General features: G+C 37.7%; 1 protein-coding gene across 4 annotated transcripts in view; it reads left to right on the forward strand.

Moving 5' to 3' along the window:
- prkcba (protein kinase C, beta a) overlaps positions 1 to 16,087 on the forward strand; it is a 37,631-nt gene extending 21,544 nt beyond the window's left edge. For 2 of the 4 annotated variants that reach the window (XM_088418686.1, XM_088418689.1), the window contains exons 5-17: positions 208 to 336; positions 1,839 to 1,995; positions 2,081 to 2,215; positions 2,294 to 2,390; positions 2,674 to 2,817; positions 2,892 to 3,065; positions 3,130 to 3,221; positions 4,136 to 4,198; positions 4,288 to 4,426; positions 4,493 to 4,573; positions 4,663 to 4,770; positions 5,923 to 6,063; positions 11,925 to 16,087. In XM_088418686.1, coding sequence (XP_088274812.1) covers positions 208 to 336; positions 1,839 to 1,995; positions 2,081 to 2,215; positions 2,294 to 2,390; positions 2,674 to 2,817; positions 2,892 to 3,065; positions 3,130 to 3,221; positions 4,136 to 4,198; positions 4,288 to 4,426; positions 4,493 to 4,573; positions 4,663 to 4,770; positions 5,923 to 6,063; positions 11,925 to 12,077 — 1,613 coding nt within the window. In that variant the 3' untranslated portion in view covers positions 12,078 to 16,087. Of the gene's footprint in view, positions 1 to 207; positions 337 to 1,838; positions 1,996 to 2,080; positions 2,216 to 2,293; positions 2,391 to 2,673; positions 2,818 to 2,891; positions 3,066 to 3,129; positions 3,222 to 4,135; positions 4,199 to 4,287; positions 4,427 to 4,492; positions 4,574 to 4,662; positions 4,771 to 5,922; positions 6,064 to 6,933; positions 7,539 to 11,924 lie in introns of those variants that run through there. The other 2 variants (XM_088418688.1, XM_088418690.1) reach the window with 1 other exon arrangement.
- Positions 16,088 to 17,070: the final 983 nt, after the last annotated feature.

Here is a 17,070-nt window from a genome sequence, read left to right on the forward strand (position 1 = left end):
TGAATTAGACTGCTGTGTCGAGAATGTATTTTTTTTTACTTCACTTCCCTGTTCTGATGATCAAAATTAGCTAGAGATATAGATTTTTTGGCGCAGCGAACCTTTTTTGTTTTACACATGCTATAAGCTGACGAATGACTTATTTATTGACGCTCTCACTGATCACATTCCAATCAAAATGGCCAATCGTGCTTTATATGTGTGTAGACTGCATGATGAACATTCACAAGCGCTGCGTGGCCAACGTCCCGAGCCTGTGCGGGACGGATCACACGGAGAGGAGAGGCCGCATCCAGATCTCCGCCCGGATCGCCGAGGACACTCTGACCGTCACCAGTAAGCGCTCCCTTATTATAGCGGACAGAAACGCAGAGAGACAGGCAGGCAGAGAGCCCTCCTTCACTTAAAAAGGGAGAGTGAGACTTTATCTAAACTGGAAATTCCATTAGCTGATCAATAATGCAACGATTGGCCCACATGGCCAAGTTGGACATTTGTCCACGTGCCAGCTTTTGTCTCTCGCGGACAGCTCCGCATTGATTCTGGAGCCCAAGCTAAACTGTTGTTAAATGTTGGCAGCCAGGGATATTTAGGACAGAATGGAGTAGAGAGACTCTGGACTTTAGATGGGAGTCTTGTGAGCTCACTTGGGTGTTTGGACGTTTCACTGAATGTTTGATTAACTCATTCACAAAAGCAAAGTCATTTTGCAAAAAAAAAAAAAAAAAAGAAATTGGAATATTTGTCTAACAAGAAAGGTTCATTTAAGTTTAATCCAGAAAGAGAAACTCATATTATACTGCTTAATTAAACACAAAGGGCCAAATCCTACCTTATTGCTACATATAATAACCGTCAAAAGTTTGAAAACACCTTCACAAAATGTACACTGACTCATAATGCACAGTTTTGATCCGAAAGTCATTTCAGTCAAAAAGCATCATCCACATCGTACAGAGAAAAATACTAAGATGTACAAAGCAAAATGTACCTAAAACCTATTAAGTATTTGTTTACAAAATGATTCAATCATCTTTTTTCCATAATCTTGACATTTTTTTCTATTAATCTACAATTCAGGTTTTTTTTAAATGAATGAAAAACACTGAATTAGGGGGTGTCTCCAAACCTTTGCCTGTTACTGTATTACTGTATGTAAGTATTATATAAAACAAATGCATAACATATTTTTGAAGTGGTTTTGTGGGCTTTAAGATCTAATCATCAGCACACACACACTCACGCACACACACAAATACACACACAACGTATATTTTTTTATGTGAGTCTATGCATGGTATATACGTGTATATACTTTATGTACATTATATATGTGTATGTACTGTATATATTATGTATATCTGTGTGAGTGTGTTTATATGTATGTACCATACATACATGTATTTGTGTATGTATAGTGTACTGTATGTGTGTGTGTATGTATTTGTACAAGATTGTGTGCATATGTAGATATTTGTGTGTACAATATGTGCATACGTAACAAAAAAATCATGACCCCTACATAAAAATCGTGAACTTTTTAACTCAGTCTGTTGTGAAACTTTGCAAGTTTCATTCAACATCAACAAAATATTTTACTACAATGCAGTAGTTAAATTTATTGCAACCGCTTCTGTCATTTTCATTCAAAGTTTATGGCTCAAATTCAAAGAGTCTAATAATTCTAATAATAGTTGTGTGATGGGCTTATTATGATGTTGGGACCTGACACAGCGCGTGTTTCTATTTATAAGGCCTAGTTGTTGTTTTTTTCCAAAATAATTAGACCACATGCTAATTGCTTGGGCTTCCTCTGTCCCGTACTTGTTCTCTCCCAGTCAAAGAGGCCAAGAACTTGGTCCCAATGGATCCCAACGGCCTGTCAGACCCTTACGTGAAGCTCAAGCTGATCCCTGACCCAAAGAGTGAGAGCAAGCAGAAAACCAAGACCATGAAATGCTGCCTAAACCCCACCTGGAACGAGACCTTCACTTTGTGAGACATCTTCATCCCTTTGTTGTACAACTGAAGAATTTTCATCAAGTGTCTGATTTCGCTTCTGTGTCTTCTCCTCCCTCAGCATCCTTAAAGAAAGTGACAAGGACCGCCGACTGTCTGTGGAGATCTGGGATTGGGACCTGACCAGCAGGAACGACTTTATGGGTTCTCTGTCTTTCGGGATTTCGGAGCTTCAGAAACAAGGCATAGATGGATGGTAAGCGGGCAAAGTGGGAGAGGTTGCCAAATTCTATCTATCGAAGCGAGACTAACAAGCATCCGCCCTCTGCCCAAGGTTTAAGCTTCTGTCCCAGGAGGAAGGAGAGTATTTTAATGTCCCCGTCCAACCTGACGGTGAAGATGGCAATGAGGAACTTCGACAAAAATTTGAAGTGAGTTTTCCATTTACCTCATCTCATTCTTTGCGCTTCTATTTGAGTCTATATCCTCCTGAGAGCCAGTGTTCATTTGTGTCCTCTATTTTGGACATTGGTTTTTGCACAATATCCTTTGTCTCATTTGAGGTACGCTAATAAATTCTAGTGTGCTCACTATAGGACATCCCGACTTTTCCATTGATGTCTCATGTGTTTGGGTGGAACGCAAATCACTTTGCTGTCTTATTGAGACAAAAATGGACACAGCACTGGACACAACGCTTTTCTTCCTCCGCAGAGGGCAAAAGTGGGCCCAGGGAAGCCGTCCGACTCCTCTTCCTCAACGTCTGTCAGCAAGTACGATAGCAACGGCAACCAGGACCGCATCAAGCTGTCGGATTTCAACTTCATCATGGTCCTGGGAAAGGGCAGCTTTGGCAAAGTGCGTTCTAGAAGGACAAGCAAAAGCTTGAATAAAAATGAAGCCAAAATATCGAATTGCCTGGCTTGCCGTAGGTGATGCTGGCTGAGAGAAAAGGTACCGACGAATTGTACGCTGTGAAAATCCTGAAGAAAGACGTGGTGATCCAGGACGATGACGTGGAGTGCACCATGGTTGAAAAGCGGGTTCTGGCTCTTCCTGGGAAGCCCCCTTTCCTTACGCAACTGCATTCCTGTTTCCAAACGATGGTAAGACACAATGGCAATAAGGTCACGGTTGTTGGCTCACTGAGTTTCTTCTTTGAACCTCCAGGACCGACTGTATTTTGTCATGGAATACATTAATGGAGGAGACCTAATGTACCAGATCCAACAGGTCGGGAAGTTTAAGGAGCCTCATGCAGTGTAAGTAAACCCTTGTAGGTTTCCACAGTGCATGATGGAAATACTGTAAGAAGTCCAACTGTGTGACTCCCCCCGAAAAGGAACATTTTGAGATTTTGGGACCGTACAATAAATTCAAAGCACATTTTGTCTTTTCTTTTTCTTTGTTTTTTACAGTTTGAAATAACAGTTTGCAAGCTCATGTTCAAATCGCTACCTTAAATTCTAATTCAATAGAAAAATGTTCTTAAATGCTTAGGAGGATCATTGCACTTTTATTTGTTTACTCAATGGTGTAAAACTGTTATAAAAACATTTTAAAAAACACCTTAAACTATTAGAAAAAAAAATCTGAATCTGTGCCCTATCTGTCTGTTATATGAGAGGAGAGTAAGGTATCATGCTAACGTTTGGTTGCTAACGGACTCATCTGTCTTAAATGGTAAATCAATTCCTACTGATCTTAAAAGCTAATTATGGTTATTGCACTTGTATTCACAGAAACAGGAAAAATAAAAAAAATATTAAGTAAAACACAACAAAAGCTTCCCAACCTGTCTATTATATGATAAACAGTAGCCTAATTTAGCATGCTAACGTTTGCTAGCTAATACTCTAATCGCTTACTTATGTGCTAATTCAACACTAATTGGTGGATATTTTCCATAGGTTCCTTACAAATGCTAAATAGGAAGTGCTAAATGCAACAACAACCATTTTGTTTTTTACAATAAAACATAACATTACACTTAGAAAATAAAGTAGCTCTTGTAACCATTAGAAAAGACAATAAACAAGCTATGGCTCTTCTGGAGCCAGAATATGTACATGTAAAGTCTATTCTAGCCAGCATGGCGGCCAGCGCATGTTCCAGGTGTGTCATTGTATCGTATCAGTATAAAAGCATCGCGGGACCAAATGTCTCCATTTTTCAGGTTCTATGCAGCCGAGATCGCCACAGGCCTCTTCTTCCTCCACTCCAAAGGGATTGTGTATCGGTGAGTGTTTGCTTTCTGATGGCGGCGTGTTTTTTGACAATCCTCCTTGGAAAGTAGTATATACTTATCACCTGCAAGTGTGTCCGTAGGGATCTGAAGCTGGACAACGTGATGCTGGACTCCGAAGGCCACATAAAGATCGCCGACTTCGGCATGTGCAAAGAAAATATGAGCGACGGCGTTACCACCAAGACCTTTTGCGGAACGCCTGACTACATTGCCCCCGAGGTGCGTTTATGTTAGTACCCTTTTTTTTAACACGTTAAATGAAACTTCTTTGTCCGCGTATTCTAGATCATAGCCTACCAACCTTACGGGAAGTCTGTGGACTGGTGGGCCTTCGGAGTGCTGCTATATGAAATGCTTGCGGGACAGGTTGGGATTTTATTCGCTCCAACTCCTTTTGACAAATTGCACACGGCAGCAATGAGTGCTCCTGATATGTTTGATGCTTCCGCGTCCAGCCGCCTTTCGACGGGGAAGACGAAGATGAATTGTTCCAATCCATCATGGAGCATCACGTGTCCTACCCGAAATCCATGTCCAAAGAAGCCGTCGCCATCTGCAAGGGGGTAAGTGCACGTTTGCTCAAAGATACTTCGATATCAAATCGCAAATGCTAAACGCTAGCATGAATTGTCAGTGAAAGGAAGCACAGTTGATACATCCAGCCGTCTTCAAATGGACATTTTAGAATCTTTAATTCATCCTGACACTCATTTTTGGAGAATGTAGGGTACTGCCAAAATAATGTACATCAAAACAATGTTAAAAAATACCACAATTACCCTTCGTGGTAATATGCGTCCAACTGGCTAAAAACATAAAAGCATTGAGTTTTTTCTCCCCCTTTTGGGAATATGTTTACCTAATAATCATAATGACAGCCATTTTGTCCGTAGCACTTTTCTAAGCACATTATCCTTTGTAAATAATGCGAATAAAATGTGTTTTATGATCATTGTCTCCGTCTAATCACTATGATTAAATGCGTGTCTGGTGTCGGGCTGAATCATTGTCACTCCAAAATCATCACTTTTCAAGAGACCCCTCCAAAAATCTAAGAAAAAAAATACAATATTTGTTCAACTCTTAGTCCAAGGTAAGGCAGCTTTATTTATTCAGCGCATTATATACACAATGTTTCACATAAATGTAAATGTTTTATAAGTATTTACAAACCAACATTCTCAAGACATTTAAAAGCAATGTAAAGAAATGAAAAGTATTGGTAGATAAAGTACATAGAGATAATACATGAATAAATATTTAATATTTATTGTTTTAAAAGCAATCTTACTATTCAGGTCAATTAATTGAAATTAATGATGTTATAACGACATTGATTCTTGCATATACATTATAATAGTTATGGAATAATAATTAAAAGTACTTAATAGTAGTTGAATGGGTGTCATATTTAAAATATGTATGCCTATTTTACAATGCACAATGTATTTTATGATTTGTTTTTCTTCCTGGATTTCTCACCCAATCTTTCCTTGTAATCATTTAGATTTGCTCCATTTTGAAAGACAGTTTTGCAGAATGACCTTTTAAAAAAAAAAATGACTTATATTTAAGAATACAAGGTTACATGGATTCATGTGTCATAAGTAAGGACACCAAAAAAATCAAGAAATAATAATTATGGCGAAAAAAAAATATATGTATATATATATAATACACACACTGTATTTAATATGTTTCTGTGTGACGTCCAGTTGATGACCAAGCACCCGGGCAAGCGTCTGGGCTGCGGCCCCGAGGGCGAGCGGGACATCAAGGAACACGCCTTCTTCCGCTACATCGACTGGGAAAAACTGGAGAACAAAGAGGTCCAACCGCCTTTCAAGCCCAAATCAGTAAGTATGTCCCACGTGTGACACAAGTTCACACTCCCTGGTTGCTTATTGTCATGGAAACGATTCACGCATCATACACATAAATGGGTAATAACGTGAGGTAAGTTGGTTCATCCCCTGCACGCAACCATCACCTTGGCGACGACTCACCAGTCTAGACCAATGGAAGTCCACCAGCTGTGCGATTTCATTGGTCGATGCCATGCTTACGTTTTCTCTATTTGGGGGCAGGGGTCCTACCCAGGGTTATAATAGTTTTGGATTTGCCATTATTGACATTTTCTTATTTATTTATTTTCCGTTGTTTGCAATCAGTGTTTAGAGCAGTTTTTTTTTTGGTTTTGTTTTGTTTTAGTCGCGTTTTTTAGTTTTTGTATTAGGTTTTAGAATTTATTTAAATATATAGTGTATACATTTTCTAATTATATATATATATATATATATATATATATATATATACACTGTATATGTATACTGTATATGTATACTGTATATGTAGTATAGTGTATATATAGTATATATATATATATATATATATACTGTGTATATGTATATGAACTTTTTACTGCTGAAATTGGCTAATTACCAAGTACAGTATGTTTTTAATTTACACAAAGAAATGTAGCCTTATAGTTAGTTTTTAATGTAAGATGTAGTTTCAGTAAGCTTTTATTTTTATTTATTTTTTTATAAGCATTTTTGTTATTTTTCTTCATTAACGAGAGTGGTGTTTTTTTTTTTGTTTTGTTTTTTCAGTTTTAGTTTCCTGTTAGTTCTCATGAACTATAATAACCTTGGTGGCATCCCTCATCACGCTCACTCCCATCCCTCCATTTTCTCTCCCCCCTTCTCTTCCCTCTTCCACGGCAGTGCGGGCGTGACGCCGAGAACTTTGACCGCTTTTTCACACGCCACCCCCCAGAGCTGACCCCCCCAGATAAGGAGCTTATAGCCAACTTGGACCAGGAAGAATTCCAAGGCTTCACATTTGTAAACCCGGAGTACCCTCTCGCTACTCATTGACCGTGCTGCACACACACACACACACACATACACACACACACACACACGCTACATGCGTCAGTGCAATAGCGCGACAGAAGTCAGCATCATTTGCATATCTCGGAAGTTTGACAACTTGGCGTTAATGAAGGGAAATTGACACAATTTCCTTTTAAAAAAGAAGTCTACCTATCCGGATGTAAAATATCCCATTTGTAATATCAGCTCTGTCGTCAATTCAGATCATTCACTAAATGAAGCCACACGTTCACCTAAATTAGCCTCTCACTGTACTGTACTGTGCTTACATAATCATGCCCATAAGTGCTACTCATTAGCATATTTATTTCCCGTGTATGTGGGGAAAAACTCACCAATCGTTTGAGTGCTGCCTGGTAGCGATGGGAAAATGAAGCTTCATGAAGCGTCAGTGTTATTTTTAAACATCAAAACGAGTGCAATCAAAATGTATTGAATTTCAATACATTCTTGATTGCCACTCGTCTTCTAGATGATTAAAAAGTAACACAGACGTTTCATGAAGCTTCATGTGTTCAGCGCTCCCACTGGTGTCCCTCACACTGAATCGTACTGTTCTCGGAGTAGAGGAAATGTTTTGCTTACTCGTCACAGCGTAAAAGTCTTTGTCACCAGTACGGGTTTCACAATTGATTAATTGGACGTTACCAATTATGCTGACGTCATTCAATTATTAATCGGTGTCAAGAAACGACAGCATGATGGCATTTACGTTGGCATAGATCCGATCATTGTGAATTATTTGTTGAATTTCCCAAGATTCCGCATTGTTAGATACATCTGAACAAGGTGTTAATCGAAATCATTCACCATTTATCGTTTTGCATTGCATCAGGTGACATTATTGTCTTAGTACATTAAAGACCAAATATTAGTAATGGGGAAAATGAAGCCCCCCCCCGTGAAACTTTTTGAAATTTTTTTGTTTCTCTAGGTGGTACGCTTGTTTTAAACATACAATGGAAATTGAATGCATTCCTATTGCGTTAGCCTTTATTTTTAAACCGAGCGCACCACCTGGAGGAGAAAAAGAAAATCACGTGGTTCATGAGGCTTCGTTTTCCCATCACTCCCAAATATCGGCTTTGACAAATCGTTTATTAAATCGTTTAGGCTGCCAAAGTGCCAATGGAAACTTCCCAGAGTGAGGTCAAACAACGTGTGCCAATTTAGCGACAGCCGTCCGTCGTAGAACGCGCATTAGAACAAATGACACAATAACCTCGTCAAAGTTTTTGTCGTGACACGGTGTGTGTACATCCAACAAGGTGTCAAGTCCACTCGGTCACGTGACTGCTTTTGTTGTCACGCCAACTAAGGCACTTAACGCGATGACAGACTCAATAGGAGAAAAAAAAAAAAAAAAAAGAGTCATAAATATATCAAATGTAATTGTTGTGGGTGAAAGAGAGAAACTTCTATGGATTGTATTATTGTTCTGTATGACTGGAAAATAATAATATACTCACTGGTGCCTACCAGGACACTTGTGCTGCGTTTGCCTTTTTATGAACTTACAGCAACTAAAAAAACAGAAAACATTTGTGATGAGGTCATTTATAATTCTACTATGGGTTCAGGTGTAGTTTATTATTTGTCTAACGCCATAGTTGCCAAGTCGTATTTGAACGTTTTCCAAAAACAACAAATTCAACACAACACAATGTAATATGTGCAGTCTAATAAATACCACACCTCCGTGAATTGCCATTAACAAGATATGAGAGTAGCAACTAGCAGTGTAACACTATTAAAGTAGAAGTTATCAGAGAAAAATGTGCATTTAATTTGGCAAATTCTACTTTTCACCACCAAAAATATACCCTCACACTCCTTGTATTATTATAATGACCAACATTAACATATACAGTGGAACCCCGCCATATGAAATTCATCTGTTCCGGGGTTCGTAAGGCGAAATCGGCGTATGGCAGGCAATAGAATAATTAGCTAATATGTGTAAAAACATATAAGTTGTACAGTATATACATACTAAAAATTGGTGTCAAAATATTATAGTAAGTGCTACTTATATATAATATACATGTATATAATTAAATAACCCCATCAGTAAAAAAATGAATGAAAAATGACATTTTATTTACCTTTGGTGTGACTTGACTTGAGCAAGTTACTGCCATATTCCCTAGCGAGGGTAGCCTAGCCTAGCCTAGGCTTCTTTGTATTTCTTGATTATCTGCAGCTTATTTCCATGCTAATCATCTTCCTACTTCTACCTTTAGCATGTCGCCATCTTAGTGACACCGTGACGCCGACCAAAAGCAGAGCAGCATCTTAGTGACTCGTTGCAGCGCAGGCAGTTTGACACAAACAGAAAATAAGAGCAATTTCCTAAAGATGCCTGAAGAAGGAGGCAAAACAACATAAACAAAGCCAATGACAGTTATTGATGCCGTAAAGCTGGAAAAATGCCGTAAAGAGGGGACAAAAAAACGTATTCCACTTCGTCACATGAAAAAAACGTAAGCCAGGGACGCTGTAACCCTGGGTCCACTGTAGTGGCAAATTTTATTCCTAAAAAGTAGAAAACGATGAAAAAAAGCAGAAAACGAAAAATGGAGATGAGCACCACTTGAGGTAATTTGTGTAAAACAACCCCCCAAAATTATGTTGTTTTGTCGAAAAACAAAAAACTATTGGGTCAAATTGACCACAGTTTTAGTTGGTCCTTCATTCTTGAGTTACTTTTGACAACCCTTTTTTTTTTTTTAAACCACCACCCAATATTTGATACAAACTAATCAAAAAACAAAAAAACAAGTAAAATTGACCCTAATTATAGTTAGTCATTTTTTATCTTTTATTGCATTATTTTTGGAAACACGAAAAATATATATGTTTTTCTACAACCGCAAAATTTGTTTAAAATAAAAAAGCCGCCCTTGCCTCTCTTTTTGTTAGTTTGGTCATGTTACATTCCCATTGCGAACCCCAAATCAAAGAAATCTTTGACGTCAATTCCAAGGAACCTTTGCGCCACTGCAACATATAGAATTCAATGCAGTGATTCTTACGCAAACCACTAGAGGGAGCCAAACAAACACAAGTTGTTTACGCTACTACACTGACAGCACGGTTAGCGTAGCTATCTTGTACAAGCGAGTAGTGAGTATGAGAAGCGATTTTCCTTCCTCAGTTCAGCCGTCCGGCCCGCCAAGAGACGAGAAGCGAGAAGGTAGGCAAACGCCAACATTTTTCTTTCATGTTTTCCGCTCACAACTTCACTTCCTGCCCTGTTGTGGAATCTGTTTCATGGATCCTCCCTCGTCTGTACCGAAATGTTTCTCTCTGCCGCACAGGTCTTTGTCTCGGGTTTGTACTGTTAAGTCAATTTCTGTTTTGTTTTGTTATTTTGGTCACGTTTCCGGGTTTGTTTACACTGTGTGCTTCTGTTTTTGTTACATTGCACCCACCAATACTTCAGATTTGATCTTCACAGAGATTCCTCAATATCCTGGAAAATGTCACCAATATGTTGAAAGGACTACATAACTCATAAAGCAAGTACAAAAGAGATTTAAAAAAAAAAAACTCTCTTTCCATTCTTGATCAATAGGTGACCTGTAATATTTCGAATGGGTTGTTACTGCTCTGCTGTTGAAACCAAAGATTAAATTAACTCATTCAAATCTAAAGATGTTTTGTTAGGAGTCCAGAACTCAATCCCAGGTATTTATTTACATTGTTTTTAGTACCTAAAGTAATCAATTACTTTAAGTTTAGATAAAGCACAACTTGTTACTTAAAGTAACCATTTACTTTAGGTAATTACTTGCTAAAATAATCAGGTAATCTAAGTTTAGTTTCTGAAGTCATTGGGTGCTTCAGTCCTATAGTCATCTATTAGTTTCGGTACTAAAGTAATGATTACTTTAGTACTTGATTGGCTTAGGTAATTGATTACTTTAGGTAAATAAACATGAAGTAACCAAGTACTTGAATACATGAGTAGTTATTTAAGGTATTAAAGTCATCAGGTACTAAAGTAGTACTTTAGTAATTAAATATCCTAAGTAATCAATTACTTGAGGTATGTAAGTAACAAATTAGCTATTAAAAGTAATGAGGTAATTAGTAAAGTATTGGCTACTTTAGTGCTTAAATATTTAAGGTGCTTGATTACTTGAGATACTTAAGTAACAAATTAGCTATTAAATGTAATGAGGTAATTAGGTAGTAAAGTATTGGCTACTTTACTACCTAAATATTTAAGGTGCTTGATTACTTGAGATACTTAAGTAACAAATTAGTTTAGCTATTAAAGTACTAAAATAATTAGGTAGTAAAGTAATGATTACTTTATTACTTAAAGTAAGTGATTACATTATCACTTATTTATAACGTAAGTGCTTAAGTAATCAGTTCAGGTATTAATTTGCGAAGTTAATAAATACAGTAGTGTTAAAGTAAACACTGAAAGTAAAAAAGTACAATCATATTAAAGTTAAAATATTAATAAGACACTTAATTACCTACAGTAATTGATTATCATAGCGCTTACATCTTTCAGCCAAACACTTGGGGTAAAAAATTGAATGAGGTCCCATGTATTGTATGTCCCTCCCCCCAAAAAAACTAAATAAAAAAAAACGTAGAAATACGTCTTTGGCATTGAATGAGTTAATTCAACCATGAATCAAAATGTCTTTGTGCTTATCAAGTGGACCCCTCATCCGTGTGCTTTAATGGACCTTCTTCTGCTTCCTGTACTGTTTTGTTACGCTCTTTTAAAAACCAGAACAAAATTCATTTTCCTCATTGTTTAATTTTTTGTGTGTGTGTGTTTCCCTGTGTGTCAGAAATCCCGCCGCGACGTCGGCAACTTCGACAAGGAGTTCACCAAGATGGCGGTGGAGCTGACGCCGACTGATAAACTCTTCATCATGAATCTGGACCAGAACGAATTTCAAGGCTTCTCCTACACCAACCCCGAGTTTGTTATACCGGTGTGAAAGGGGACGGAAAAAAAACAAAAAACAACAACACCAAAACCTGAACAGACCTGCAGTGTCTTTCACTCAAGACTCATCCCGTCACATGGCGTCATCTTCTAAAACTTCTAAACCTGACTAAGACTGCTTCCGGCGGGACAAATCTTTTCTTACACGGTAGAAGGAAAAAAAATAAACAAGTCCCTTAATAGAGTGAAAACCTCCGCCAAGGCAAAAGTGAAGCTTCTGTTTATTAGTTTCCAGGCTACTTCCCATTTCTGGCAAACTCAAGAACACAGTATTTACTCGGAAAATATTTTAAAAACATTTCGGTTAAATACAACCCAAAAGTACGCAGTAGCAGCTGGTATCTGTTGCAACTAATAGCAGTGTTAGCTGAGGTTGTTATGGCGTTATTTTCACTAAAAGAGACAAGCAGACTGAACCAATGTCCGAGTCCATCCTTGTTCACAGATGGAAATGCTACTAAAACACGGAGGTTATGATGTCAATGAAGGGTGGCACACATTGCTGTGAACACTGAAAGGTATTTCATTTGACACGTTCATTAATTGTGAACTTTTGAACTTTTTGGCAAATACAATCATAAACTTGGTGGAAAACGGATAGTGCCCAAGGAAAAATATATTTTTTTTTCTACCAAAAATTTTAAAAGTTGGAGACAACTTGAAAATGTGGTGTTTTAGCCAGGAACAAATTAGCATTTGGCGGGCTACATAAAATGATATGGCTGTCCTGATCTGGCCCCCAAGCCTTGAGTTTGACACCTTTGATCTAGAAAATCCCAAAAATAAAAAAATCCAGATGCCTCATGAAACCTAATTTCCCCATCACCGTTTTTATATAAGTTGCTCTCATTTCCTGGACTATTCATTTGAATTTGAATAAAAAGTCCAAAAAAATGGTCAAATTGTCTCTAATGTTAGTCAGATTTTGACCCATTAATTAGCTTTCTTGTCTTCTTGTCCTGTCTTCATACAACCCATCAACCTTCTCATCGAAAATATTAAATCCTTCTTTTATTTCGTGAAAATCGGCCTTGAAATTTTTGCACAATCGTGAAAACCATTCATCGAAATCAAACCTGTCACTTTTGTCCTTGGTGGAGGTAATAATAATACTAATAATCAAAAATGTGTTCCCAAGAGCTGAGTGTCATCTTGTCACTGCGGCGGACACGGCATCGCGTCCATTGATTTCCTTGTCGTCAAAGTTAGGAGGGGGCGGGGGTCATGAATATTCCACGATCGATAATGTCATGTATGTTATGTGCCCTCCCGCACATACACGCCCTCATATGCAAGCATGCACGTGTCTGTGCGGGGTGTGGAAAACTGGAACGGGGCCATCCGGATTCGGTCCCGAGCGCGTCTTGTCTTCCCAACGGGCCCGTTTTCGCTATGACATCGCACAGTCCTGCGCTCTTCTTCCAGAATTCCGAGTTGTTGTACAACTTTGGAGATTTTCCCAAAAACTCACCTTGGGGGTAAGAGCGGAGGCGCTGTCACGATTTTGTGCGAAAATGGCTTCTTAATGCAAAAGCAAGTGTTTTCAGAAAAAGGCTTCTTTTTCTGTTTGACATCATCTCTTGTCTCCTCTAGCGCCGTGTAATGCGCTCACCTATAGTGCTAATACTGTCTTTGTGATGCAGCTCCTCCTATGCATGCCATACGTTTTTTTTTTTTAACCCCTGTGTGGTATTTTGACCATTTCTGGGTCATTTTCTACCAAATCCTTCTCGCAGTATTTTAGCCAAGAAATGGCTCACTCCTGTGTTAGAATAATTGTGTATAGGTTATCCCGTATTTGTTTTATGCGATAAGTATACAGTATTCGTAGATTGATATGGATGAATGTTTCCGGTTGTTTGTGCGAAAGAGGAATCGTCGCATCGCAAGCAGCTGTAAAAAAGAAACAGGCGTCGCGACGGGATCACTCTTGATGTTCCTGAGGAAGAAGATAGCAGCATGGACTCGTCAAGTGCGTTCCCCGCTATCATAAACCGATTGTTTACATTGTTGCCAGATTTCTCCCCCAACCCTTCAGGGCAGCAATGGTTTTCGTACCTAAGAACAACCCAAACGAATAAATGAGGAGCGGAAAAGATCTGTAACCAGACTGGAAGGAAATCTGGGAAGGTCCAGATTCCTGGCCGCTCTCCTCGCGAGAAATCAAAAACTAGTTGTCTTCCTTCCTGTTTTTTGTTTATTAAATGTTCGAGATTGCATGTATCTAACATCCTGCTAGCGAGATAAACAGGTGGTCGTGATATGATAAAATTTGACTCGTTACCATCTGGGTGAAATTTCAGCTCCCTAGTGTCTTCTTTCAATGCTTTTGTTTTGATGTGAAATGCCCTTGGTTTAAAGATCAAAAGCTTGGACAAAATACCGCACAAGGGTCAAATACACTTTTTGGACACCGCCGACTAGATTCTGTAACGAGGAGCTCAAGAGATTGTGTGCAATGGACGTTAAAAAAAAGTAGTTGTACTTATTAAATAATCTGTATGTGTTTCAGTATATGTGTCAATATGTAGGGATTCCAGTTAGAGGTTCTGCTCAAATATTTGGACTGGTTTCATAATGCCACCTAGCATGACTTGCTTTATATACAGTGCAGGACAAAAAGTTTGGACACACGTCCTAATTCAGTCTTTTTGAAAGCAATGATGGACAAGTGGGTTTTTTTTTCTCTTTCTTTCACCTTGTTTTTTTGAGTAAATAACTTTGCATCTATTCATCACTTTGATGCCTTCAAGGGAGGATTAAGAGTGAAAATAAAAGAAATGCGTTGAGGAGGTGTGTCCAAACATTTGTCCTGTTCTGTATTTTTTTTTTTTTCAAAATTAGAGCTCCAAGTGGTAATTTAGAAATCCTAATTCAACATTCTTACAGATTTTCTTTTTTTGTTTAATTTACCAGGCGCCAGCGGATGTGTATTTTTATTTGAGGTGAATGCTGGTTTCGATATCGACAGTGAAATTCTGATAACTGATCAATTGGCTCATTAATGTACAAAATATTTACTAAATATTTTAAATTTACAATGAATAAATATGATGTTTATTGCTTTATTATTTAATATTTTTTTTTATCTACACAATTGTACTTTTAGTAGTTACTGGGTATTCATTCAAAGGGTTAATTTGGGTGATTGTTATTTTATAACGTGGTAAAAAAAAATAACTCAATTGTATTTACGTTTTACTTTAGTTAACCACTAGATGGCACTAAATTCTACACGCAGTATTATTTTTTAAGGAAGTACCGAGAGACAGTTTTGTAATATATTGTTGTTTAGTTTTTGTTTAAAGTTATCAAAAAGAGTAAAGTCTTCCAATATCAACCGTTTTTTTTTGGGGGGACGGGGATGTTTGAATGTTGTTATTTGTCTTTTGTTTTAATATGTTACTGTAAAAAATCTGCCATTTGTTTCTGCTTTTTAATCAATTGTTCAAGCCCCATTTTCTAACCATCAAAAACTATATTAGAAATGAAATTCAAACTTTGCACAAATATACTTCAATGCGATGTACTTTGAAAGAAGGAAATGCAATTGTTTCTTAGGATTTTTAATTGATGTTTTTTTTTTTTCCAAGGGTCCTCAAAATTCATATTTCACTAGCATTTTCAGGTCTATCTGTCCTTGGGAAATTCGTTGATATTCCAGGCTGATAAACAGGTATTCTTGCAAAATGTTATTATTATTTTTATTTTTTTATGCTTACTATTTAATGTACGTATAGTATGGCCTGAAACATCGACGAGTCCGAAGGCGGTTTTGTCACTGCTTGCAGCTCTAATTTATTTTTCAGAAGTTTCTTAGCCATCAGTGACCGTTTGGAGGAGAGGGAGGGAAAAAAAAAAGATGTCTACTATGCAAAAGGCAAGCTGAAGAAGTGGCTGACTTTTCTAGAGCTCGACCTGTGTAAGAATTACTACTCTCATGTTGCATGCGCCGTCATTCCCTGCGCGTGAGGCATCAACATTAAAGTATCGATAAGTTGACCGGCTCTCATTCTTGTCTCGATCATCCGTTCTAGTCAACCCAATATTTTTTTTTGTCAAAATATGTTCTATACGCCCCCACTAACCGTAACACGGTTAAGCCATTAAATCATGGCCGTCGCCTGAAAATGACATCACAGTTGCCCAGGTAACCACCTTTTTTGAGTTTTGCTATTCGCAAGCTAAGCCGTGATTGGTTATTACTTGAGTAACTGTGATGTCATTTTCAATCGCCCCCCAAATGGCAAAATGGTTGCATTCTGATGGAGGAAAATGATTGGGTTTTGACCTAAAACAATCGTAATCATCAATCATACTGTGTTTAGGCTGGGTTATATTGAACCTATTGTTAAAAAATAAAAAGGGAGGGGGGGGGGGGGGTAACCTCATCTCTTCTTATTATTATGCATATGTTACACATTACCCTAATATACCAAGTTTGAGTTGACAATGCATTTGAAAATCCAAGAAAGCATGGCCAAAATGTATTTGTTTCCAAAACCAGTTGGGTCAAAAACAAACAAACAAAAAAGACCAATTCACTACTAATGCGAGTTTGGTCCATCGTTTTTGCAGTAGATTCAGTCAGGCACTAGTCGATTGGACCTTTTTTTATTTTTCTAACTTAGATAAGGTTATGTTATTTGAGTGTTCATATATATATATATATATATATATATATATATATATATATATATATATATATATATATATATATATAATTTGATTATTTTTATTGATTGATTTATTTAAATCTAGTGCTATGGTTTTAGCCGCCAAGCAAAGGCTCCAGTCACTCAATTGTGGAAATGGGTGATCTAAGGTGTGATTCAAGAGAGGAATTTCATTCATAGCACAACACGGCAAGTCCAACAATACCTGATTTGTGAAGATTGGACCCAAGTAGATCCTAAACTATAAGGGTTGAAAGGAAGGCAGCCATGCCACTTTTTGCCGAAAAAGTCCAAATCGGGAAGGCCGTA

This window comes from Hippichthys cyanospilos, chromosome 7 (genome assembly GCF_059441005.1).
Source record: "Hippichthys cyanospilos isolate Australia breed blue-spotted pipefish chromosome 7, RoL_Hcya_1.0, whole genome shotgun sequence".
NCBI lineage: Eukaryota > Metazoa > Chordata > Actinopteri > Syngnathiformes > Syngnathidae > Hippichthys > Hippichthys cyanospilos.